General features: G+C 51.4%; 2 protein-coding genes across 4 annotated transcripts in view; both read right to left on the reverse strand.

Annotated features, from left to right (window-relative positions):
* Window positions 1-17,252, reverse strand: part of ARHGEF18 (Rho/Rac guanine nucleotide exchange factor 18) — a 50,891-nt gene extending 33,639 nt beyond the window's left edge. Inside the window, exons 1-10 of one of the 3 annotated variants that reach the window (XM_019293187.3) lie at window positions 16,903-17,252; window positions 10,149-10,285; window positions 9,274-9,758; window positions 7,454-7,664; window positions 6,716-6,830; window positions 6,025-6,082; window positions 5,764-5,808; window positions 5,402-5,482; window positions 4,940-5,045; window positions 4,244-4,418 (exon numbers count right to left, since the gene is read on the reverse strand). In XM_019293187.3, coding sequence (XP_019148732.1) covers window positions 4,244-4,418; window positions 4,940-5,045; window positions 5,402-5,482; window positions 5,764-5,808; window positions 6,025-6,082; window positions 6,716-6,830; window positions 7,454-7,664; window positions 9,274-9,758; window positions 10,149-10,163 — 1,291 coding nt within the window. In that variant the 5' untranslated portion in view covers window positions 10,164-10,285; window positions 16,903-17,252. Of the gene's footprint in view, window positions 1-4,243; window positions 4,419-4,939; window positions 5,046-5,401; window positions 5,483-5,763; window positions 5,809-6,024; window positions 6,083-6,715; window positions 6,831-7,453; window positions 7,665-9,273; window positions 9,759-10,148; window positions 10,286-15,321; window positions 15,435-16,902 lie in introns of those variants that run through there. The other 2 variants (XM_019293184.3, XM_019293185.3) reach the window with 2 other exon arrangements.
* A 1,782-nt stretch (window positions 17,253-19,034) lies between these two features.
* Window positions 19,035-25,781, reverse strand: part of INSR (insulin receptor) — a 55,896-nt gene continuing 49,149 nt past the window's right edge. The window contains exon 21 of the mRNA XM_039566040.1: window positions 19,035-25,637. Coding sequence (XP_039421974.1) covers window positions 25,283-25,637 — 355 coding nt within the window. The 3' untranslated portion in view covers window positions 19,035-25,282. The remainder of the gene's footprint in view (window positions 25,638-25,781) is intronic.

Raw genomic sequence — 25,781 nt, forward strand, 5'->3', positions numbered from 1 at the left:
GCTGGATGTCACTTGGTGACTGATTAATCCTTAGGCACTTCAAACTTCGTGCTTTGCTGTAATATAAAAGTAAAGCGTTGCAGATTGCCCAACTGCAGCTGTCATGGAGAGAACGTGCTGTGCTTGTGCGGCCTCAGGGCATCGCCACAAAATCAGTGCAAAATCTGGCACAGCAGCCAGCTCCAAGACTCTGTAGCTTGGAGCTAAGGTTTGGATTGCAAAGAAGAGAAGAGCACCAACTGTCTAATCCTGTGTAATTCTGTAATAACAAAAGATTTCTTGCTGAATGTCTCAGGTTGATTACTGTCCTTATGCATTTGTCAGCCCAAATGTACAAGATCCTCATTTATCAGGGAATGGAAGAAGCAGCACTTGGAGATGTTCCAGATCAAGGTAGTACTGCCCAGATACAAAAAGAAAGTGAAAAGCAGAAAAGGAGAAGCACTGAGAGTAGGATGTACTTTGGTTTCCTTTTCTAAGCCCTCTCGAGCTGGCTGAGCCAGCTCTGTGTCAGGACACTCAGCTCAGCCAGTGTTTCCTCTGCAACCAGCGCTGCAGCCGCTTTTACATTTGCTCCATTGGCTCAGAACACCTTAACCCACAGCCTGACGCAGCTGCTCTGGTTTTGCCTCTGTTTATTTGGACTCCTGTCAGTAACAGTTTATTCCAAGTGGGACTCCCAGTCCATTTATCACTGTCATCATGTTACAGCAGCCAAACCTCCTTTTTCCCCCCCAAAACAGAAGATTTTTGGCAGCTGTGTCTCCCTCCAGAAATGCAGAGTTCCAGGTTGCCTGCTGTTTTTCAGATTTCTCAGGACTCTGTGTGGGCTATGAACAGAAATGTCAGGGTAGAAAATCAAGTAATTCCTCCTTACCATAAGCCAAAACTATCCTTCACCTATTAGCTTATTGGTACTGCACTGGGAATCCAAAAGCAAAACCATGCAGGTGCAAGAGCTGAATGAGAGGTGAATTTTATACCAAATTTCAGGTCTAAACCAAAAGCTATTCTGGCCTCTCCTTGGCCACGGGTGGAGGATGTTTGCCTGACAAACTGTGGAAATCCGTGTCCTCTCCCTTACTCATTGTGAGAAAGGAAATGGTTCTCCAAACCTCTTTCACAACATGCCTTAAATAAATCCTGGAGACCAGTTGTTACAGCAACCAGTTAGAGATCAGCCAGTGCACTGAAGCAGCCAGCAAGGGTCAGCCTAGGACAGGTGGACAGTCCAGCACAGCCTGTATTGTTCAGGAAGATTCATTAAAATGAGCACCTTCTCTTAAAGGAGTTTGTCTGAAGCTTGCCAAATTTTAGTTGCAGCTATCAGTTTCCTTGGGAGAGGATGGTCAGTCTGACACCCCTGTGGGGGCTTGGGCTCTGTCTTTCTCATGAAGTAATGGCGACTGACTGTCAGCTAAAGATGTAGAAGACCCACCTCTACCCCAGTGCTCAAGCTCAAGGGAAGCAATCCTCCTTCCATCTGTATTCCACAGCATATCCCTGGCTCGCCTCCATGGCACAGCCTGCTTGGAGAGCTCTCCTCCTGTCAGGGCTTCCCTGGGACTCATCTAACTCTTGTTGCATAAACTCTGGAAGCATGTTTATAAGAGAGGATTAATTTAGGCACAGAACCTTCTCTACCCGTGATAGCAAAGGCTCAAGAGGAGCTTTCTCATTTCCAGGTGAACAATAAACCTAGAGACTCACAGCTCATAGTTTACATAACAGCAGAGTTTGGGTGGCCGCTGTTGTTGAGATGACTGCAATCATTCCTCTTTGTTTTTCATCCCTGCCAGGCTCCTAACTGCACATCTGTGAGCTGCAGAGACTCTCCTGCATCTCTACCCTCGACACACAGCACAGCCTCCTCCCCTGGGAGACTCTGTGTTGTGTGGGGTGAGGATAGATGGGAGGAATCAGTGGGAGAGAGAAACGAGTTAGAGTGTACCAGGCTATCCGAGCTGCCCACTTTCTCCACAGCTCACACCGTTTCTAGCAGAACACTGGTTTTTTGTTCTGACTTAAATGCAGAATTCCTCCTGCTGTTAGTGTCTCTAATAAGAAAGCTTTTGCTCCTCTAGCTCATCACAGCCATGGAAGTCACCGGACTTTTTGTGTCTACAGTGAAAAGACCTCAGGCTTGTAATCATCCCCCCATCCTTCCTCCCCCTCCAGCTTATCCCCTTCTTTAACCACCATCTTTTCCTGTGTTTTCCACGAGCCCGTTTTTCCTTGGACCACGTGGTGGTGCTGCAGTTAAAAATACCACGGAGACAACAACAGCAACAGCAGCACCTGACCAGCGATGGGCCGAGGGCTGGCTGGGGGCCAAGGCGTAGGGATAGTCAAATGCGAGCTCATGAGGAGAAAACAAGAGGCGCAGCCAAATATCCTCACATCCTGGCAGCAGCCACAGCTCAGACTGAGCCTGACAGAGCAGCTCACACTTCTGAACAGTAGGCCTGCTGCCCCGGCTTCCCGGTGGCCCTGGAGCTTGCTGTTCCAGAGCTCTATCATGCACTAGTCAGGAGACCACACACTGCTCTGAGCTGCAGTAACGGGAGCTGCTGATATCAACTACCAGCTCAGCAGCAGCTTGCAAAGGTTTCAGCCCAGCATCATCCAAATATAGACACTCTCAGGCTGTCAGCTGTCTCACCACAAGTCCCAGCCCAGCTCTCACCACAGGCAGGCCATTAATTGTAATGGACATCTCAGAACCCTGCCCAATTGTTCAGCCTCAGTTCAAGCCACTGCAAACAGAGCATTATAAAACAAGCTGTGCTGCTCTGCCACCTGCGTTAGCCTGGGCAGCCAAGAGCCAAAGGAGATGTCACAGAGTCCCAAACACAAACCAGTACCTCAACCACCTTGGAGTTTTTCTCCTGAATGTTCACAAGACAGAACACAGATTCCTCATGGAAGGGCTGGGAAACAAGGTGAAAGTTACTATAACTCATGTCCAATCCCTGTGTATTCATGATGGACAAGCCATGCTGAGCCACACTCTCATTTCAACAGCTAGCTTCAACTCCAAATCACAGATCTCCGTACGACTGTCCAGGGGAGAATCACTCACAGTAACAATGCCCTCAGAGTTCCCAAGACCACACAGAGCATGGCTCCATGCTCATGGGGATCAAGGACTGTCTGTATCCTTCCAGGTTAAGGTATTTCTGTAAAGCAGTGTGCAGGACTGCAAACAGAGCCTCTGGCTGGGAGGTTCCTTACACAGGAATGACAAGGCACAACTCTGCTTCCTGCCATAGTATTTAGGTTCTCTCTAAATATCCACAAAGCTCTTATTCAGATCCTTGCTTTCTACATTTTGCTGTGGTGCCTGAAAAATGCTCACTAATAGCCAGGTCTGTGCCCCTTTTCAATTTCCCTCCAGCTTCCCTGAAGGGAAATTATATTTCTCACCGCACATGTCCGAGGGCAGTCAGTCCCATTATGCCCCAGAAAGGTTTTACTGACCTTAAGAGCCTCTGAGAGATGCTCACTGGAGAGCAAGAATTGCTTGAGGGTACAGGGTGGAGAAAGAGAGCAATCCTTTCGTTTCCAGAAAATTTTCTCTGCCCACAGACAATCCCTTGGGAATTAAAATGTTCTTCAGTGCCCTGAGTACCTGCCCCAAAGAGGAGGGACAGGGTTGTCAGCCAAAGCCATGCCACAGTGGATGCAGTGGGAGCACAGAGGCCCATGCATGCTGGCACTACTTAGAGCTGAAAAGCAACAGTCTCACCCATGCAGGTTCTGGGAGGCAAGATTTGACTTTTTGTTAGTTAATAAAGTTTTGGATGCTCTAGAAATCCCTGTGCCTGTGCATAGGGCAGATGCTGAGCTGAAACATCAATGCAGCTGTGAAAAACAGCCTGAAAGATCCAGCTACACTCAAGCAGTTGGGATATTTGTTCAGGCAAAGCAGAACTTCATAATAATAAAAAAAAAAATAATAAAAGAGAAGTTGACCTAGAACCCTCCTTGGGGGAAAGGGGCAGGAAATGGTCAAGTGGCCAAAGAAAATGAGGATAAATTATTGCCAGGCAGGATTCAGAGATCATTTAGACTATTTGGAGAAACCACCGAGCCAGGCCAAGCAGGGTGGTGGGGTAGAGTCGAGCCAGGCAGAGAAGTGAAGCAATCCAGGGGGCTGGTTTAGGCAGGAGAACGGCCTGGGCTGGAGGGCAGGCGGGGAGCGCAGGCTGGGGCAGAGCCAGGCAGTGACAGCCATACTCACTCAGGCACTGCAGACCACTTTTATTCCCAAGAGGTTTGGCACACAGTGAGCAGCTGGTGCAACTGGAGAAAACCCCTGGCACGAGCTGGTGCCCATTGATGTCTTTACACCTCTCTTTTGTCTCCTTTGCCTCTTTCTCCTTCTCTCTCTCCTTGGGCTGATCTTTGTTCTTACCCTGGAAGGAGAGAAGAACACAGCTCAGTCACAGGCCTTGTACTGACCACACATTCCTTTCCCCACTGGTACAAACGAGCAGAAAGGTGGTGGGCAGCAGGTACAGTGGGATGGCAATACTTTTCCCAAAAGCCTTCCCAAGGCTTGGGCCAGTCCCTCTAGTCTAAGTCTATTTGTGATGAAGGGCAGGACACACTTGGCTGTCCCTCTGCAAGCTCCTCCTGCCATGAAGAGTGATCCAGGCAGTCACCCAGCCAAGGCACTCCTCTTGCTATGCGCAGTGCCAAGGCAGCATAAGAGCATCCAGAACGTGCCCTGGAGCAAGGTGGGCTGGAATTCAGGGATCCATGCACTCAGTTCCATGCACTACCACTACTTTAGGGGTCACAGTGCATCTGCTGACCAACATAGAGGCCTGAGCCATCCAAAAGCAATCCAGCTAACTGTTCACTACGGTCAGACTGCCTTTTCTACTTGACGAATTTAACAATTCCTTCCACAAATTCAACATCTCTCTCTCACCTTATCCTTCTGCCAGGATCCGGTGACTCGGCTCCGCAGGGAACTCAGACGTCGCATCACCTTTGTGCCTTTCTCTGCTTTATCGCTCTTCCCACTGTCCTCATTTCTGAAAGGAGACCAAAACATCTTAAAAAGGGGGAAATTCACTGACCAAGCCCATCTTAGGGAGATCACTGATGAACTTCATTGAAGCATTACTTTAGGACCCCAAGTGTGAGCTTTCCATCTCCTGGAGGATCTGTTTTGGCCGCGTCATTTATTAATGAGACTCTTGCAAATAAGGAGCTGAACTTTCAGACTATGTGTGCAAGTTTTATTCAGTGCCACACTCCTGGCTGAACCCCTGCAGATACCAGTGTCCTGCACACAGGATTAGCAGGGCAGTAGAGCTTCAATGGAGTGGGACTCAAAATCAGTCTGCTCTCAGAACACAAAGGGTGTGTCACCTGCTGTCTCACTTACTCGTTAGACAGGAACTCAAACCAAGTGAGGTTCTGCTGGGAAGAATCGCTGCCTTCTTGCACACAAGCTCTCTGCTTCACCCTGGGCAGGGAAAAGGCATCAGACACAGCAAAGAACACATGAGCAGAACTTCTGGGTCAGCTGAAATTCATCTTCTAGATGGGGCAGGAACACTTTTAGAGTTACTGAGGAGGTACGTGAAATGCCCCTTCTCCTTGCAATTCTACCCTGGTTTCACTGGAATAAATCAGTGATTCTGGTACCCTGGGGATTTGCCCCTCAAGGGACCAAGAGTCCTTTACCAGGTGGGTCTTAGGCAGACCTGTGACCTGCCCACACATCCCTCTCCCAGACACACTTACCCATGGTAATGTTTCAGCTCCTGAAGTACCTTCTGGACAATTAACCTACCAAGGATGGGGCAAGAGAAAGGCAAGGGATTAGAAAATATCATTGCACAGACATTTTGCCCCACACAAAGCCTCAGGCACTGGTTTATGACCAGCTGCTCAGCTATGCCCCAGCAGGGAGTGGGATCTCCTTTGCTGTTGCATGCCCAGTAGCTCAGATACACTCAAAAAAATCTCCTGCATCTCAAATCAGCCAGGACTGACAATACCTACACGTGGTCTGGGGACACGTGGTCCTTCTCCAGCATCTCCAGAGCAGGGGGTTCAACACCTGGAACACAAAACTCTCTCAGCAGGGATTCTGGTTTGCCTTTGCAGAGCACCACGTTGTAATCTATGCAACTGGACCCTGTTAATCTTGCTGGGCTCCCACTCTGTCTTGATTGGTAAGGAAGAAATTTCAGGAGCAGTTACAGAGGGAGAAATGCTCCACATTTCTGTGAGGGAAGCAAAGGCTGCATCACTTTTCTGTGTTACCCCTCCCCTCCACAGTCTGTATTATATTTGCTGCTGAGGGTCCTGCTCGCAGTAGGGTAGGAGCTGGTACCACCCCAGAGCCCTGCCCCATGACAGCCAGCCTCCCCTCTGCTTCCCAGGCTCTGAAACCTGTACATTTTGCTCCATGGCAATCCTCACGGGTGGGACTTGAGTAGGGAGTGACCAATGCAACGGCCACAGGGAGGTTATGTGGCAGTGTGTCACTGGGGATGGGCATGTCTGAGCTGAGACTGCACTGCTAGCCAGGGCCAGACTCACAACCAGCTTGGCTTTGTATTTCAGGAGCTCTTGGGACCATGCAGAAGGGAAAGCAGAGGCTGTCCACACTTCTGGAAGCTACGGCTCCTGTTTTTTATCTTCTTAATCACACCTTGAACCCATTTAATGGCATAGAGTCTATACCAACCTTCCACAGCTGGAAGAGAAGTGTTGAAACTGTGAGGTATCTGGGGGGAGGCAATGGTCTCACAGGCTGATGGGACAGACTTGGACCTCAATCTCTTTTCACTGCTGACACATTTCTGGAGAAGTAAAAAGTCACAGAAATCATTGGTGCTTTGTGCACCAAGGAAGCCTCCATCGCAGGTGATTGCTCACCTTTTCCCTCTTGTTTTGGCAGGGTTATGATGCAGGACACCATTAGGCCCAGCTGTTTGTTGGCTCCAGGAAGGCTGGAGTAAGTGGCAGTCATGCCTGAAACCTTCTTAGGCACTTCTCGCTTTTACTGGACATGTAGCACCATGATGCAATTGTCCTTTTAATATTAATTGAGTCTAAAGGTATTCCCCAGAGCAAAGCAGTGTGTGAGGGAGTGTGACACTGCTGTCTTCAACTACCTGACAGAGGATTAGAGAGAAGATAGGCCCAGACTCTTCTTAGAGCTGCAGTAACAGGACAAGAGGCAACAGGCACAGGTTGCACAAGGGAAATTCCAGCTAAATATATAGGAAAAGAGGGCTGTACTACAGGCAGCTCCCAGGGCCTTTATCCCACAAGATGGGGCAGTTTATCTGAGAAAGCCCATCCTTGCTGAGATTCCTGCAGACCTCCTGGTTCCACACAGGCATTGAAGGAGTCCAGCCTGCAGCTGACACTGCTTTTGCAGTTAGCCCTGCTGTCCCCGTGCACAGCGCTCCCCACTCACCACCTGCTGCAAGCCGGGGCTGGCCACAAGGTCTGGGCGCAGTGGCTCTATCTCCACTTTGATCACTGTGCCACCCCGGCTGCTGCTCCAGGCTCCCAGTTCCCCTTTGGGCAGCTGAAGGGACACGTGAGGCTGGAGGCAGGACTGGCTCCTCTTCTCCACATCGTCCTGCTCTGGGTCACTGCCCAGTTCTGTGACATCCAGGCTGAACCTAATCAGGGGAGAGGAACAAGCCAGTTGAGCAGACCTGACCCACTGTGCCCGGCATGGCACAGCCCCTGCAATGTCCTTGGCTGGGTGGTCCTAGAGAGCTCATGCAACTGGGCCAAGGAGGCTACCCAGAGCAGGCACATGGGAAAGGAAATGACAGGAAGCGTCAGCCTGGACACCAAGTCCTGAGCCTGTTAAAAACAACTTCTTCTCTGGCTGCCACCAGTGGGTCCCCAGCTCCTTGGTCACCCGGGATGTTTAGTGCTGGACGGCTCACACTGATCTCTTAGCAACCCCTGAGACTGTGCAGCCACCCTGGCAGCAGCCTGTCCTGCCTGCCCTGGAGCTGCTGCCCTGTCAGCTGCCATCCAGAAAAGTCCCTCTGGGCATTTAGAAGTGGCAGATGATGTTTATCACATCACCACTGTGGCATCATGCCATAAATCCTGCTCCCACCAGGGCCCAGCTCTGAGGAAGGAAAAAAATTATTTTCTGGGAAATGAGGGGTGGACCAGCTCCCCCAGTGCCCCACGGTGTCCTGCCCACCAAGTGCTGTTGTAGTGACAACAACACAGAAGCAAAATGATGGATAAAGCTTAGTGGAAAATCTTAGTCTCTACATGGGTTCTGTCTGCAGATCACTGTCACTTCATTCCTGCTGCCACAGGCAGGCTTCAGGAAGCATTTGCTTAGGGAACAGTGGGGTGTATTCCCCTTCCCTGGCCTCCTGCTCACATGTGCTTCATCACCCAGCGAGGGGACAGAACGTGTCCCTGACACCAACAGCCACTCCATGCCACTGTTACTCATGTGCCTGTTACAGCATAAACTGTGAATGATCCATGGCACATGGGACAACAATAGGTCTGAGAACCAAAGTCTGAGCTTGATAAAGAACTGCCAAGATTTCAGGCTGAGATAATTTTAGGGTACCATATAAGGAGGAGAGATAAAAATAGTCCTTGCTGGCTTGCACCTAAATCCCAGTCAGCTGGGAGATCAATACATTTGTCAGCAGGGAAAGCATTCATGGAGGAACCTGGAGCTCAAGGCATTCATGTGGCAGGAGCAGAGGATGGCAGGAATGCCAGGCCTAACTCTGCTCCCAGCCAGAGCTCAGCATCGTGCTACAAATGCAACCTCCTCTGCAGCCACGTGGAGGGCAGAGGGCTGGAGGACAGCACAGTGCTTTCAGGCACAGGCCCTACCACACCAACTCACAGACAAGAAGAAAAAGGATTTGACAGAGCTCTCTTAATCCCTCTTTGATGGGAAAAATTCCCTTTGAGCCAGAGGATGGAGGTCATCGGGGCAACTGATGCTGTTCAAGATTCCTTCCAGACAGAAATGAGAGATCCTCTTCCCAGCCCCAACAGCAGGAGAAGAGGGTCTTCCTACTTCCAAGGAGACATTAAAGCCTCTTGCTGCCCTAGCACTTCCCCTTCCACATCCCACCTAACATGAGCATTGGGTGTCCAGCTGCTCTGGCAGATGCTGACAGGCAAGGGAGACCACCCAGCAGCAGCTGGAGCTGCGGGCAGTGTGATGTCTCCAGGCTCACACCTCCATTGCATTGTGTACATCAAATATCACTCACAGTCCCTCCGTACCTGCGCCTGCAGTCCACGGGTGACAGAGGGCTCTCCCAGCTGTGCCTCCGGGACGTGGACATAGATCTCACCAGCGTGGGGAAGGAATCCTGGGCCTCCTGCATGTCCAGCTCGTTGTCTGTCTCTGCAGGATGCTCAGAAGTGCTGGTACCATCATCTGGCACCGCTGCACAGGAGCACAGGTGGCCTTTGTTCAGAAAACGACAGTCGGCCGAGCAGGAAATGGGATTGGAAAAAGCAACGTTCACAGACAGTTTGCTCAGAGCCCTTGGTCTCTCTTCCAATGAGCGAAGGGCAGACCCAGTCTGGGATCCTTGTTCTGGCTGTGCTGCTGTGTCTGGCACTGTTCTGGCAGTCGGCAGGCTCAGGAGTCCCAGATCTTTGTAATACTCTGTGCCATGGAGAGCAGAGTCTGAGAGGAGATCCTCCGTGCTGCCGTGCAAGTCTGCTGCTGGGACATCCAGCTCTGTGGAAGATGAGTCCTCCTGCAAAGGCAGCACAAATCCTGCCTGAGAGCCTCGCACCAGTCCTGCAAAGGGGACGCCTCCTGTGCAGATCTTGGGGTGCAGAGCAGGGCCAGACTTTCTAATAGTCACCCTCCCCTACTGCCCCTCACAGCCAGACTTGCCCCAGCCCCACCACCTCAGGGTCCCTCTGTGCCTTATTCCCCCCAACACCAATACAAAGCACGTAGATATGATTTTTCCCAGCAGCAGAAGCAATATAACGTTGTATTCCTTCACAGTCTGGATCAGTATCCCTCTCCCCCATTCCTACTCCACCACAAACCTCTCTGGATACAGTGCTGACCACCCAGTTTGCTGCCCCTGGCCTCTGCCTTGCATGGTGGTAGCAGCAGGAAAGAGGACACTTGCCTTTTCTTCAGCCATGCTGGTGCAGAAGGAATCATCCTCAGTGATCAGGGATGGGAGGAAGCTTTTGGGGGTGGGATACTCCAAGGCAGGGCTGTGGTGGTCAGTGAATTCCTGTAAGCACGGCTTGCAGTCGGACCCTGCAAGACAGAGAAGGTCTCAGCAGGTAACCAGACATCTGTGAGGGATGGAAAACCAGCTGCACACCCACAGGTGACATCAGGCAGCGCTGAAGTGCTTCATGTGCCCTCTGCTCCTTCACAGACAGTCAATGCTGGGCAATCTCCAGACCACAGCAGCCTTGATCCTGGATTTCCTGGCAGCAGAAACCTCATCCCTGCAGCATGTGGAAGGGGACAAACCAGGCTTGCACTGTCCCAGCCAGACCCTCATAAGGTGTCCTATGCTGCAGAGGCTTTTTCCACAGTAAAAGAATTAAGCGTATTTTGATATCTGTTACTGACATTATGGACATTTAAATCAGAAGTCTAGGAATAAAAATACTGGCAGTGATTTTATTTTCATCCCTAAGGAATAAAGGATGCCTGGGTGGGTAATAAAGGATATTGGGAGGCAAACTGGAGATATATTAGTGGCTCCAGGCAACATAGAATATGCAGAGCACTACTGGGAGCACATAATTCTCCTGGTTCCAGACCACTCCTGTGGATTCTCCCCAGACAGGAGTGTGAACCTGAGTGTATGTACACCATCTGATAACTCATTGAGAAACAAAACCAAGGTCTGGATGTGTTTTGTGATACAATAGCTGGTCCAGCTGACTGAAGCACATTCCTATGGAGCGAGACACTGTGTAAACCTTAGCCACAATCCCTGAACCATCTCATGACTCACGGAGGCTTTTTATTCCTTAGAGACACACACACAGCTGAGGCAAAGGAAAAAAGCCAGGCTGTTGGCTGAAGCACCGTGGTGGATCTCTGAAGATGCAGAGAACAACAGCAAGACTGTAAGCAGCCATATCTATGCAATGGGAAAAACCAGCAGGAAACTGCTAGAAACCCATCACACTCCGGGAAAGCCAAGCATAAAAACATTAATATGAGGAAGACATTGTTAAAAAACACACTCTTGGAAAGTTTGCATCCTGCTGTGGGTTATAAAGCTACACAATTCAGCCAGGAATTGCATGGTGCCAACTAGAAAAAAGCAGCAAACGTGAGGGAGAGTTTGGAGGTTTGTTCCTTGGATCCCACTGCATGCTGTAGATGCCAGATTTTCTGTTTTAAGGAGCAATTGGTGTGTTCAAATGTCTGGGATGGTTTCAAGTGAAGGACTATAAATAATATAGAAAGAAAACACTTCTGAAGGCATTATTTTAATTAAGGGGTTTCTAGCTACAAGACCAGGGAAAATTTGAAGCAGGCTTTCTAGCAAGGCTGTAAAATTTACTTCACATGACGTTTTTAATGAACAGAACAATTCTTGCCCAGGATGTCCCTGAGCTGCATCTGCAACTGGCAGAGATTTAGTGAGCTATTAAACATCACCTTTTGCTTTCCTCAGTGCACCTGGATTCAGCTTGCAATCAAAAATCAGCATTATGAAGTAAATACACCCTTGAACCAGCCCAGGTTTTGGCATGAGCTTGTAGGAAACAGCAGCCAAAGCTCTCAGCAGGCAGTGAAAGCCATTCAACCCCCCAAACAGGCTGGAATGAAAGCTAAGGTACAATGGACCCAGGGGCAGCAACCAGGATGTGGGGAGCATCCCAGGGAGACCAGGACAAATGGTGCTTCCCCTCATACCAGTCCAAGGAAGGAAGGAAGGAAAAGGAGATTCCCTGCTCTCGCCATCCCTTCTGCAGCGAACTACCCACAGGGAAGGCAGCAAAGCCCTGGGAGGCAGCAAGAGCTGACAAGGGCTGTGGCCTGACAGAGGCCAGGGCCCTGGCCTGAAGGTTTAACTAAAACAAGGAGTTTTTTCCTCCCAAGCAGCATCCAGTCATCCCGCCAAGGCTACTCTGGGCCTGCACCAGGCTCCATGCAGCCCTAAAGTGCATCCCTGGAACAGAGTCAGCTCCTCGGAGGCCTGGAAAATATTCCCTGTGCTATGCCTGTGCCATGCAGGGCTCAGGATTTGGCCAAGGCATGGGCTGCAGTCAACAGACCCCGTCCAGACCCACCAAAGGACTTAAATCCTCCTCGGAGGCTTCAGACACTCGGTTCAACACGCGATAAATCAGAGCTTGGGGTCGAGGCAGCGGCACACGGCGCACACGGCGGCAGCCTTGGGGACACCATTTTAGGCAATGTGTGAGCACCAGCCACGGCAGTGCCAGGCTCCCACTGCAGAGGCTGGGCTGGCACTGAGCATGGAGCAGGCACTTGGGCGAGGGGTTGACAGAGGGGCTCACAGGGAAAATACACCTTCGGCATCAGGTTGTGGGATGATGGGCAAGGAAGGACCAGCGTGGAGCTCACATAGGAAGGAGGCAGGTCTGGGGGGCTGTGAACATCCCTGTATCAATGATCAAGGTGGTCACCAATGTGTCAGCAAGTGTGGCAAAATCTGGACCCCCCTGTGTCCCGCACTCTGCCTATTTGGAAGGACCCAGGCTCCGGCATGGTGGCAAGGGGACAGGGAATCTCAGCCCCCCCAGGCTCTGGCAGACAGCAGCAGTCACCTTTCCTCAGCTGAAGATGGAGATGGGATAACAAAATGACACTTTCAAGAACAAATGCTGTTTGCTTTAGGAGAACATTAAGCAGATTAGGTATTGCAGTTGCTTAATTCGTCTCTGGCTGGAAACCATAAAAGGTTATTGCTGCAGGGAGCAGCCTCCTCAGAGGAATTCCCGGGGCAGAGCTGGGGAGGAAGCATCGCTGACTGGGCTGGGATGGTTCCTGCACTTTGCCAGAGCTTCCCACGGGTGAAACATGATGACTCCGGGCTGCTGCGTGGGGAGGAAGGAAGCAGTAACAGGCATCCACGGCATGTGACAGTCTGGGATGGTCTCAGGGGGTTTGATGCTGTGGGGACAGCGGGATCAGCAGGCTGACCTGCTCTGCCTCAAGGAAGAAGGCTTCATGCTGCTGCAACTGTGCCCAAGGCCACTGGGATCCCAACAGAGATTTTCGTAATTCCAATTCAGACCTCCACTCAAACCCTCCCTCCTGTAAGTGGCTCTGCTGGTTTCCATGGGACAGGCCGGTCACTGGAGCTGCACCCACAGGTGTCACAGCAGGTGACAGCACCAGAGCAGCCAGCACTGGAACAAGCCCTGCCAGCAGTGTCCCTTCCTCACCTGCCTGTCCCTTGGCTTGGTGCAGGATGCTGCATGTCCCCGAGTGACCCTGGAGTCAGACTGGCGCTGGGAGGGGACATGTCAGAGGAAAACAGGGATGTGAGCTCTGGCCACACCAGTCACATCCTCCAACATCAAACCCTGTCTGCATTCCCACCGGGGAAAGGCCACACCAAACGTGGCAGGACAAAGGCACTGGGCAGTTCTGCTCCATGAAACAATCCCAGGAGGAAGGAAAGACGAGAATGTCTGGGCATTTCCCAGCAGTCAGGGATAGAGACTGTTGGGAAACCATGGAGAGCATCACGGACAAGAAAAAAAATGATTCCATCTTCCCTTGATCCACCCCTGCTCTGCTTGCCCCGCACCAGCTGCCCTTCACATATCCTGTTGCAGGGTGTCCAGAGCTATAGGGAAAAACCTCTGGAAAGCAAGTGTTGAACTCCCTGTGCCAAGATCAGCTGAAGTGCAGTCCCTCGCCTGGCGTGGGCCCCTCGTGGCCAGCACTGGCAGCGGTGGGGATTGGCTGTGGGCAGGAGCAGGGGAAGATAAGCTGTCCCACACTGTAACACACTGTACAGAGCTGCTGCCTTATCACCGCGCCTGGGGCTGGGCTCTTGGGCACAGAGGGCAGAGGAGCAGGGAGCCAGGACTGTTCTCTGCTGTCTCTCAGCTGAAGGGTCTCAGCAGGGCTCAGGGGGCTTTGCAGCCCCTCTGAGTCCCTCCAAGTCTCTGTGCAGGTTCCTGCAGTGGCTCTGCAGGGCACTGAGGGTTTGTCCCACGTGGACCAGCGAGTACCACACTACAGAACATCAGCGTGAGAGGGGGGCTAAGTGAGACCCGAGCATTTTGTGCCCAAGCACAACAGGACAAACTGCTCTGCAAGCACCTGCTGAAAGGAGCTGGCTGTACCCAGGCCCTCTCCAAAGCAGTCAGTGCTTGGGAGCACCGTGAGGCTGATTCATTCCTTAGAGAAATCAGCCCCACCTGTGCCTTCCCAGCGAGCCCATAACCCCCCAGCAGGCGTGGCACTGGGGAGGCTGGAGCGGGGTGTCCAGCTGGGGCTTGGGGGAGCTGCTTGGGGCTCACCACACATCAGAGCCTGCAGGACTCTGCCTCCTGCTCTGAATTAACCTTCCCTCAACTGTTCAGTTTGGATCTTGGTCTCCTGCACATCCACTCCAGAAGAGAACTGGGAGTGGGTGGGGAATAATGAAGGAGAAAGAGTAGCAGGAGCTCTGGTGCTGCAGGAAAAGGTACCCAAAAGCATCAGCCTGAAGGTAGTGTTTGCTCACAAGGACACAAGCAGTGTCTGGCTCCTCCTGGACTGCAAATGTCCTGCTTCCCAGGGCTCTCACTTCCCTCTTTCCAAGTCACGGCACCACATGCAGAAATGAGGCCACTTCACACCAACTGCTGCCATTTCCCACCCCTGCTGCTGGACAAAGTGAAGCCCAGCCAGGGCCACCCAAACCGCCAGGGCTCCAGACATGGGGGCTCTGCTCGTCAGCCTTCACTGAAAGACCGGAGGAATCTTTTTCCCCACATCTCCTCAAACACCAAACTCTGGCCAGGCAGCGTGCAGAGACAGCAGTCTGCAAGCACCGGGACCTCCAGCTCACTGCCAGCCACAAAACAAACTTATTACAAAACCAGAAGGCTGATATTTAACCCATTACCCAGCTCCTGGAGGCAATTATGTGCCTTGAAAAGAAGATTAAATGGAAGGAAAAGCGTTAACCACCATTAAGGCAGTGTCCCCTGCAGGGAGGAGCGGGGGGCACCTCGGAACAAGCTCTGCCTGGGGCCCCCGGGGTTCTTTGGTACCTGCTCAGTCCAGGACAGGCTGTCCCTGCCACAACCCAGCTCCCGCCACACACTCAGCCCCCTGTCCCCACAGGCCATTACCTCGCTTAAAGGACCATCTCTTCTTCCAGCGCTTGGAAAACGATGGCCAGGAGTGGTTGAGCAGCGAGTCTGACATTTGGGAGCCCCGTGCAAGATACGACCCCGAGCAGGAGACGCCAGCACGGAGCACGGCAGAGCTCAGCGCGCTCTAAGGCAGCGCTGCAGGCTGCAGCCCAGGGGCTGCCAAGGGGGGAGTGGAGAAGCCAAGTGTTTTGTCAGAAGTATCAGCTGATGGAAGCTGTAGCCAGAGAGAAATTCCTGGTCCCTGGCGTTCCCACCTGTGTGACAGGTCAGTGACTTCCTACAGCTGGACCTGAGGATTAGTGGCCTCGGAGCACACAGAGCCCCTGAGTGCTGCTCGAAGCTTGCAGACAGAAACAGAAAACAAGCTGTTAACACACCACAGCCCCCCTGCCCTCTGCCAAAGCCTCTCTGCTCCGTTCATGGCTGTGAGTGTGACAGACCATCAACTTTCAGGCACTTCTTCTCACCTGGGTAAGAGTCACCTTCACCTTCAGTGAAGGGTCAGAGTTGATACTTACAAGGCTTGATGTCTTTACAGGATGTTTATGAAGCCTCGCTATTTACACTTTTTTCTCACTTTCTGCTATGGCAGAGCCTCTGCAAGGGACTGCAAGAGACCCCATCCCTCCGCAACATCAGCATCATCCTGCAGCTCACAGCAAGTCCCAGTCCCCTGGCAAGGGCCTTTCTCCAAGCTCTCCTCAGCTCTCCCACACAGGGAGGAAGGTGGGAGCAATCTCAGCTAACGCCAAACTGCCCCAAGACACCCAACTCCTCACCTTCCAAGCCCACTGCTCCCAGCTGGCACCAGCCCTACAGCCCAGACAGGCTCCAAACTTACCTCCCAACCTTTCCATTAGGCTGAAGGAGCCAAGTTTTACCCCAGTGCAGCTGCTGGGCTCTGGGGCCAGACCAAAACTCCTCCTTGCTGTTCAGCTGATGCCTGTGGCCTCACTGAGCAGAGCCCAGACAATCTGGGAATGACCACAGGTACCTCCATGGCTTGGAGCCCAAAAAGCAGGTGTCAAAAAATTTTCTTCTTGCCTGGCCACAAACCCCGAAGTGTCCCCTGCCCATTACAGCCCTGTCTACATCCCCTCTGCTTCCATCTCCCTGATAGACCTCGAGTGGGCAGTCCAGAGTGGAATTTGGGGGCCCAGGGCATGGACCCCTCTTGTGCACAGCCCAAACCCCACTGTGGGCAGTGCCAGGGTGTTTTTGCAAACATTCAGCTGTGGCACAGCAGCAGCAGGAGCCGAGAGCAGCACCTGAAGGGTGCTCAGCCAGCCCAGCACTGCCCCAGAGCCCACCACGGGGACACCTGGGGGTTAAACCCTGACCTCATCTCCTCCTCTTCACTCACAGCAGAGCAAAACCCCGTGTAGGCTGAGCCTCCCCAGTCCATGTTTTGCATTGAAGCTCGTGCAGGAGGAAGGCTGCACAAACCCAGCGCTGGGACTTTTGGCTTCAAGACAAGCTGCTTCCTCACAAGGCCTTGAGGATGGTGAGTGACAACGCCTCTGTTGTGGGATGGAGCTTGTGCAGAGAGAGACTTACCCTGAAGGCTGGAGGCATATCTGCGGAGGGTTCCTCGTGCACGCTCAGATCTGACAGCCCTGGCTTCTTCTCCAGCTGCTGGAGCAGAGCGAGAAGCGGAGCCTCACCGGGGAAGCAGCGGCCATGAGGGCGGTTTGCTCACGGGGACCGCTGGCTCAACCCTCTCACCGCTTCCCCTTTCCGACGGCACAAACAAACCCACCTCTCCCATGCTGCACTTCCCACCACAGCGGCCCCAGTGCTGCTCACTCCCACCCTTGAGGGGGTCTGGGCTCCGGGAGGGTCCAGCAGGGTCACCAGGGGGGTCGTGGACCCTGAAGCAGCCGGTGCAGGAGCCCTGGGAGCCCTGAAGTCATGATGGCTGCGAGGAGCAGCTATTGCCGCAACTGCTTCCTGTTCCCTTCAGAGAAAAACCACCGTGTGGGCCCTGAACCCCGCACGCCTGGCCCAGCCCGTGGGCTCCTTGCACCATGGCTCGTTAGCCTCCTACATACACAGGGCTCCTCTTAACGAGTCCCTGGTCTTTGCTGTCATGGTTTGACCTTGTGGAGCAACAGACACCCCAAAGCCCAGCAGGTCTGTCTTACGCAGGGTGAACAAGGCACAGAAATGCCTGTACTGACCTTATTCACCTGTACAGGAGAGAGACAAAGACTTCAGCTCCAAGGCAGTGCCCCTGCCCTGCCCTTGGTACAGCAGACGAAGACCCTCGGGTCCAGCCTCGAGTATGTTGGCCCAGGCATTCCCTCCTTCCCAACAAGCCCCGTGGGCTGATGCACACATGCTCCTCATCCCAGAGCCCCGAGCACTCACCAGCCCCAGCCAAACCCTAATCAGAACAAGAACCACTCACGCCAATTACTCAGAGACCGCAGCTTTGGCAGCACTTAGAATGGCAATTACCCTGTGCTCCAGGAAACCACAAGAGCAAAGAGGAATTATGGTTTAATTTCTCTGAAGTCCACAAGAGCTCGATTAGCATCAGAGATCAGGGAAGCTCCTAAACACCAGGCAGCTGCTCTGGCTGATGGGATGGTGAGTTGTCCTTGGCTCAAACAAGATGAGCTCTTTTCCTCCTGCCACGTGTCTGACACGGCTTGGGGGGTGCCAAAGCAGCCTGGAAGTGAGGAGGGATAATGGCACAAGGGCTGTCCAAGTCTCAGCAGCCTCCCCACAGCATCCCAGAGAGCCCAGTGGGAAGCAAACCTCCTGGGACAGCAAGTTCATTTTGTGGCTTTGCTTATTTTTGCATTTTAGCATCCCCAGAGAACAAGCCTGTGCCAGAAGAAGCAACTCCGAAACATCTTAAAATACCAGTTTGTTTATGATCATTCTCACAGTGAGAGCATTCTGGACAGGCTTAGAAAAAACATGGCACTGGGGAGGCCTTGAGTGCTGTATCCAGTTCTGGGCCTCTCACTGCAAGAAAGACATTGAGGGGCAGGAGGGTGTCCAGAGAAGGGAACCCTGGGGGAGGGTCTGAAGAATCAGTCCTGTGAGGGAGCTGGGAAAGGGGCTCAGCCTGGAGCAAAGGAGGCTCAGGGGGGACCTTGTGGCTCTGCACAAGTCCCTGGCAGGAGGGGGCAGCCCTCACCTCACCGGTGCAGCCGATCAGGAGGGAAATCTTGGCTCTGGTGAAACAAAACCAGGTTTGAGTTAGAAACCCAATCCAGAAGGGCCTGGACAGGACAGGAGGAGGGACAGGAGGTTCCTGGTGCACACCCGGTTACAGCAGCTCCACCACAGGACAGGGCTGATCCTCTGCCTTTGATACTTTAAAACCACCAGTGAGGAGTTTGTCCCTTCCAAGGAGAGAACACCTGGGCCATGCCCGGGAAATAACAGAATTACATCACAGAGCTCTCGATGCTCCAGAAGGAATCCTGGTACCCAAGTTCACCTGACGGCATCAGAGGCATCACCCAAGACCCCGAGGTGAGGACAGGGCCACCAGAGCCATCAGGCAGAGGAGTTCCACTGGCTTCACACCACAAGCCTTGAGTTGGTTGAGCTGTGGGTTTTGGTTTTTTCCTTAACACCATTTATTTTGCAACTTATTCCAAAGTACGAATTTAGTACTTTCTTCATGGCAAAGCAGCCTTCAGTGCTGCACAGACAGCAGACACAAAATGAACAGTTATTCTTGGATAATTTATTCAGAATTTTAATATAAACAATTAATTGTTCAATATTCTGACACACAGCAAGTTTTTTTTTTTACTATTCAAAGATTTTCTGTACATGTCACTGCTTGGCTCTTAGATATGAAAACACTGAAAAAATAAATCAAGGGGGAAGGTGCTTTTCTTTCTTCCTTTTTTTAAAAAAATCATGGCACATTTGATCCTTTATTTCAAACAAGAGGTATCTGCAGTACTACTTGTATTCTGGAGCCTTAGATATGCAGAGGGAAAGGTGGGAGCAGCAAGAATGAACTGGGGAAAAAAAAAACCCAGGACTTCACAGAACATCACCTAACATGTAACTGAAACTGTCTGTGGTTTATTTAAGTGAAGCAGAGGGTTTGTTTTGGGCTGTGTTGGATGAAGCTGATGTCCAGTTCCCCCATCCATGAGGGTCCTCAAATACAAACCAGTTTTGATACTCCCAAGAATAAAATCCTTCCCCAAACTAAAGCAAAAGGTGACACTTTTCCTGCGTAAATAACACTCTACCTTTGCAGATTTAGAAGTGGCCTTTCTAAAATTCTCCATCAGTTTTCATGGGACTCAGTTATGGGAAAAGACCTGGAAGCAGGGATGGTGGAAGCGTTGGAATGCTGCTGGGAGAGTCGGGATTTACAAAGCTTTGGTGTCGAGTCCAGCTCGGAGCTCTCAGGTAAAGAGTCCTCAGCTCAAGATTTACTGGTGCTGCTGGGACTGACCAGGGGCTGGGGCTCAGCTAAGCAAGAGCCCACATTTAACCTCTACTGATGGCTCCTCTTTAGCTGCCAGGACTATTCCAGGTCCTCCCAGCCACCGGACCCTGTTCCCAAGGAACCCTTCTGGGCTGAGAAAGGGAATTATTTAACTCCACCAGTTGGAACACTCGAGTGGGAACAAAACCACTACCAGGAACAGAATTTCTGTCTGATTGCAAATCTGTTGGCAAAAAAATAACAACACCATAGGAGTTAATACTAACTTTATTATACAATATTTAAAAAGTCATTTCTCTACCTGTCCCCTTACAGCTTGCATTGTGCTGCAGTGAATTTGCCCAAACTGCAAGAATAAGTGCTTCCTTCTGAGAAGGACAAGCAAATTCATTTTAAAAAGAAATACACATTTAATGACAGCAGATTTGCTAAAAATGGTAATTTTAGAGTTGCTTTTCAACAGTCAGGTTCCTCCAAAAGTCAGCTGGATGATTGGCTTCACTCTTGTGATGCTCCTAACAAGGCTGAACACGTCAAGGCTTTACACTGACACTCATGGACAGAATCCAAGCAGAGGGAACACAGAGCCAAGCAGAAGGTAATAAAAAGGCCAAATTCCATTAAGTTCATACAAATACCAAACTAAATCTTATGTTGAATTTCACGAAGTAACTATTTCTTGATTCCAACCCATTCAGCAGTTCCTTTCCCTGGACCACAGGACACTCCGAGGGGCGGCAGCTCTTCGGGCAGGGCCAGGGTTCCTGCGAGTCCCCGGCTCCAAGAGGATCACAGGGTTCATCTGCAGTTCCGTGCTCCCTCCAGGCTCTGAGCCGACCCCACACGGATCACGGGAGCACCTGGCACAGCCTTGACAGTAAGGTTTTATGGCACAAAGACATTTTATGTTCTGGCTTGTAAAACAAGGTTCCAGTCTCGGTAGCAGGAAGGGCCCAGGACACCTCAGGGTCCGTTTTCGTGTCACAGTGGCATTGAGAGGGAACTCGACTGCCTCCCTCCCTCCTCTAAAGCAGAGGCTCAGCACCCTTCTTGCTCCTGTCATTTCCTATTTGCCTTCAGCACAGTCAGCTCAGTAACACAAGAAGCAACTTCGGTATTTTTTTTTTCCAAAGAGATACCAACACTATAGGCAACAGACTAAAATTAAGCAAAGTGTCCCATCGCTATAATACAAATTTAGAAGGAAAGAGATAAACTACCCATAAATTAAGAGTACCCTTTAGCAACCTAAAAGCAGCTTCTTCATACCCACACAGCTGCTTTACCATCATCGCTGCAGCGTGGTCTAGTTCCCATCACCTTTCCCAACCCAGTGCTGGCACAGAGTTTATGTCTGAGCTCTTCTATTTTACAACACAATAGAGTATTTACAAGCAGCCAAGACAGACACGTTCCTAACCCAGCAGCCAAGCTCTGCAGCGCTGCGCTGGCCCACGAGAGAAGTTCCAGATTGGCAAGAGCCGTTCGGGAAGTGGCAATTGAGTTTAATGTGGAAACCTTTCTGAGAAACCTCTCCAGCCTCCACCTCAGACATTTTCTCAGTGAAAGCTCAGCAGAGCTCAGCTTCTTGCTCCTCCTGATTCACCAGAGTGAATTCCAGGCTATCTGGTGGTGCCCGACTGCGCCCAGGAGGCTCCAGCTGCTGTTGGACAGGCTGAGGGGTCTGTCCTGCTGCCCTGTGCTGCAAGCAGGGCGTTCTCTGCCCACAAAGGGCAGGAGCCAACCCTCCAACAAATACTAATGCAAGGAAAGAGCTTCCCACTGCTGGGTGTCCTCCTCCAGCCATCCCACCCGCTCTCCTGCACCAGCATTTGGTTCCTCCTAAAGCAGCAGCAGCAGCAGCACCAGCGAGTGTTGTGCTTCCACTGCAGCTGGGGAATTCTGCCCCATAAGGATCAAGCTGGGGCAAAGAGCAGCAGCTCCCCCGAGGAAGGCTCAGCACCGCACCCCTGCCCAGGCTGGGGCCCCTGGCAGCAGAGGTTTCAATAGCACGTGAATCTCCACTTGCAGGAATTCTCTGAGCAGGAATCAGCAAGATCTGAGTGAGGCATTCGGGCATCCCTGGGGCGAGGATCTTCCAGCAGCAGAGACTGAAGTGTCGGCTGTGAGCCAAGGATGGATTTTCCAGCAGTGAGAGCTGGGCTTTGCGGGTGATGTTCATTTATTCTTCCTAATTCTACAGCTGAGTGTGATCTGTAACAGCCACGAGCAGCAACCACTAGTGTTATTTGTTTTACAGAGGAGAAATCCGATACCCTCACCACTGGTACCACACACCTTCCCTCCCCCTGGGCACAAGGTAGGAAGGATGAGTAACCTTACACACAGTGCTGGGTACAAACAACTGCTCCGTTCGGTGCAGAGTGAAGGTGACACGATGAGCCATGGGAAGGGACTGCCTGTCCACGGAGCAGCACGCACTCCCTGGCTCGGCCATCCAAGTGTTGCAAACCATGTGTACTCACAGGGCCAACCAGTATCAACTGCATGGAAAAGCCAGACCCAATACGAGGTTCCAATGTTCCTTCAGCTAAAAGATCTTCTATTCCCACAGTTACGATCGCTGCTGTTGGAAATGTTATCCAAGCAAGGGCATGCTGGGAAAGGTTTGTTTCAGGAGGTCACTGGCAGGATCTGGGGTCACTTCTGCACAGTGAGAAGAGCAGTGACCAAGCCACCCCAATGCAACCCCAACAGCAAGGGCTGGTCCCAGTCCCTGCTCCATGCTGGCACATGCTGCTCCAGGAGGAAGCAGCCTGCTCCTTTCAGGTTGTGAGTTCACTGAAGTCCAAACATTTAAATGGCTCTTTTGTTCTCTCTTTTTTTTTTTTTAATCACAACAGAACTAAGGGATGAGATTAGATTCAAATTTGTAAATGGGTTCATTGGCCACTACTGTTCAGATTAGGGATCAACAGTGACGAGCCATTCTCCTTCCCATTCCCTTCATGAATGGTCCCTGGTATTGGAATCAGCTGATACTGATTTTCCCTGATCCACAATAGGTCCAGACCAGAATATTTCAACAGGTTTAGAGGTGCGTAGTATTAAAAAATATCCTTAAGAAACACTGAGGTAGACTGCACCAGAACAGGGCAAAAATAATCCCACCACATCCACCTGCCAAGATTTTGCAGATACAAATTTACATGTTCTGTGTGTTTAAGAAAACAAATTGTTGCTTTTTTTTTTACAGTGTTTTATATATTAAAATAAATAAAAAAATTCTAATAAGAAAAACTTCTCTTCCTTAGAAAAGTGTGAGAATATGTCTTCTTTCCTGCAGTGTAGTATAGAGCTGCTAAACAGTTACGACTTTGTAAAGCAGAAGAAATGTAAACGAGGCCTTTTGAAATCCAAAGGTTCTTACCCATGTCTGGACTGTGTTTTCCACCCAAATTTGTGGAGCAACCTGTACCCTCCACCTGGGCCGAACCAAGCAGCCTCCATTAGCAAAGGGCCCGACAGCTCCTGGCGCTGCCCAGAGTCCGTCGTCCCCCCTTTTATGACTCTGGCAGGGCTGTTTTGGCCAGAAGCAGCTGGGGGCAGAGGTTACCAGAACCAGCTGCACCCCTGGGTGTGGGCTTGGAGAGCTCTTCCCTACAGACTCCAGCCCCTCTGCTTCGCTCACAGCAGCACTGCCCGGGCTGGAGTCACAGACCAGCTCAGCACTCCCCCGAGCCAGGGCACCTCGCTTTCTCCTGGCAGAGAGCACCAAACACATCTTGGACTTCTCCAGGAGGAGAAGCGAAGGACTGAGCATCTCTCCCTGCTGTTCAAGCACCTCCTGCATGACACGGGCCTGCGACATCCATCATCTTCCTTCCCTGCTCCCGCGCTGCTCCCGCCAGCTCGCTCCCTCCGCACCACCAGCCCCAGCTGAGTTTCACCATTATTCTCCAACATCAGGTGCCCATCGGCTCTGTCTTTGCAAACAGCAGCACAACAAAGCACAGTCCTGACAGCAAGCTCTGACATCCCGATGAGCCGCGTCCCGGAAGTTCTGCAGCAGGAATCTCAGGGAACACAAGGCTGGATGCCTGGGAGCAGCAGACAGGCAGAGAGCCACAGTCACCTCTGGCGTGCAGAGCCCAGAGCTTTGTGCTCCCCCCTCCAGCGTCCCTTTCTCAGCTCCAGTTTGTGCTCATCCTCTCCCGCTGGCTGCGTCTGCGGCGCGGAAGGCAAAGCGAGGGACACGGGGGCAGAGCAGGAGCAGGACTCGAGGCCAGGATGTTCTGTGTCCTTCAGCTCCCAACACCCAAGACAGGGCTTCAACTGGAGCCAGCTGACTGTGTTGTATAAATCATGAAACTATTACAGAGCCTTGTCAAGTATGAACTGAACATGTGCTTCATCACTCCTGCAAGGCTAAAATTAGTTCATTCTGAAATCTTTGGACCACTTTAAGACCAAACAATCCCCCAAAACTCTCCCCACCCCTAAAGGATCATAAACAGTCAATAATTTATATGAAGTTAAAATTTAAACTAAAGACATCTTTAAATATGTTACAACAAACAATATATATACTCAATGCTGTAAGGACAGAAAACTCCGTGTCTCAGGTCAGGGGACTCCTATTTCGTTTGGTCTTAAAAGTACCCACAAATCTCAGAGTTCTGCTCATTTAGCTCCCAGCACGTTCTCCTCATTTGTTAATGAGAGAAAACCTGCTCCCAAGAGTCCTCAGTATAAAAATAATCTGTTTAGGATTCAGTCCCTCCAGGGAAATAGAGAAAAAAGAGAAGTACACACTTCCAAGAAGAAGAAGAAAGCTCCTGTGAGAACAGAGAACCATAGAATATGCTGAGTTGGAAAGGACCCACCAGGATCATCGAGTCCAACTCCTGGCCCTGTGCAGGACACCCCGAGAATCCCACCATGTGCCTGAAAGCGCTGTAAGTTGTGTACAAAACCAGAAGTGTCTCTTTAGCTGTAGGTTACACCCCACACGTCGATACTGCACACACGCACACACACACCCACGCACGCACCCGGGGGTTTCACCCCTTGAAAACAAAGTATGAAAGCAGCAGCTATTGGTCAATCTGAGGATCTGGCGCGTCCGACTGATGTGGTGAATCCTTCAGCTGTAGTGGAGAGCCTGCCTGAAAGCCTGGAATTCTACTGGAAATGCTCTTGTTCCGCACTGCTGGGCTGTAGCTCAGGCACCAGAGAACTTCACGTCTTCTGTTGGCAAACGTGAATGCTTCTCCTTCAGTTGAACTCACACGGTCGCTTCCTGTTGTGAAACCATGGTTACAGAAGGGACAGCAGCCATGGAAACCTCTTCCATTTATGTTCACAGATAAATCCACTGACAACCAGTCAACTTGGCAAAAAAAAAATTAATCGTAAGATGATTAAAAATCTGAAGAGTTTGTAGATGTGTGTCATACACTGTGGCAGCAATAACAAGAGTCCTGAGATTTGTGGAGGGGGGAAAAAAGCAGACACAACCCTTGGGCCAAACAGGAAGTGTTAGGAAGGACTTGACCTGGGCATGGAGAGAATCCGCCCGTTTTTCTTGCCACCGTTCATGTGAGTGTAAGGGATGTGCTCCTCATAGTTCCCCTTGAGGGCCATGGAGGGTCCATTGTCCCTCCCCAGCACTTTGTCCCTCTGGGAGTACGAGGAAGGGTCGAGGGGAATGCTCTCCATGTTCTCGAAGTCCATCTCGTACTCCTCCGTCTCCAGAGGTTTGTTCTCCTCGCTGTAGAAGAAGGAGACCTCTTGGAAGCTGGGGTGCAAGTCCTCCTTCAGCATCTCGATGATCTCGATGAAGGTGGGGCGCATCTTCGGGTTGTACTGCCAGCACATCTGCATCAGGCTGTGCCTGCAGCAGGACAGAGCGGAGTCAGGGGCAGGAGGAACAATTCCACGTGCAGACCAAGGCTGGTACCCATGGCAGACCCCCCCACCCACACTGTGCCTCTGACACCCCAGGTTGGTTGTTCTCTTTCCAGCCTCCACATTTGCC

The sequence above is a fragment of the Corvus cornix genome, chromosome 28, assembly GCF_000738735.6.
Source record: "Corvus cornix cornix isolate S_Up_H32 chromosome 28, ASM73873v5, whole genome shotgun sequence".
Taxonomy (NCBI): Eukaryota; Metazoa; Chordata; class Aves; order Passeriformes; family Corvidae; genus Corvus; species Corvus cornix.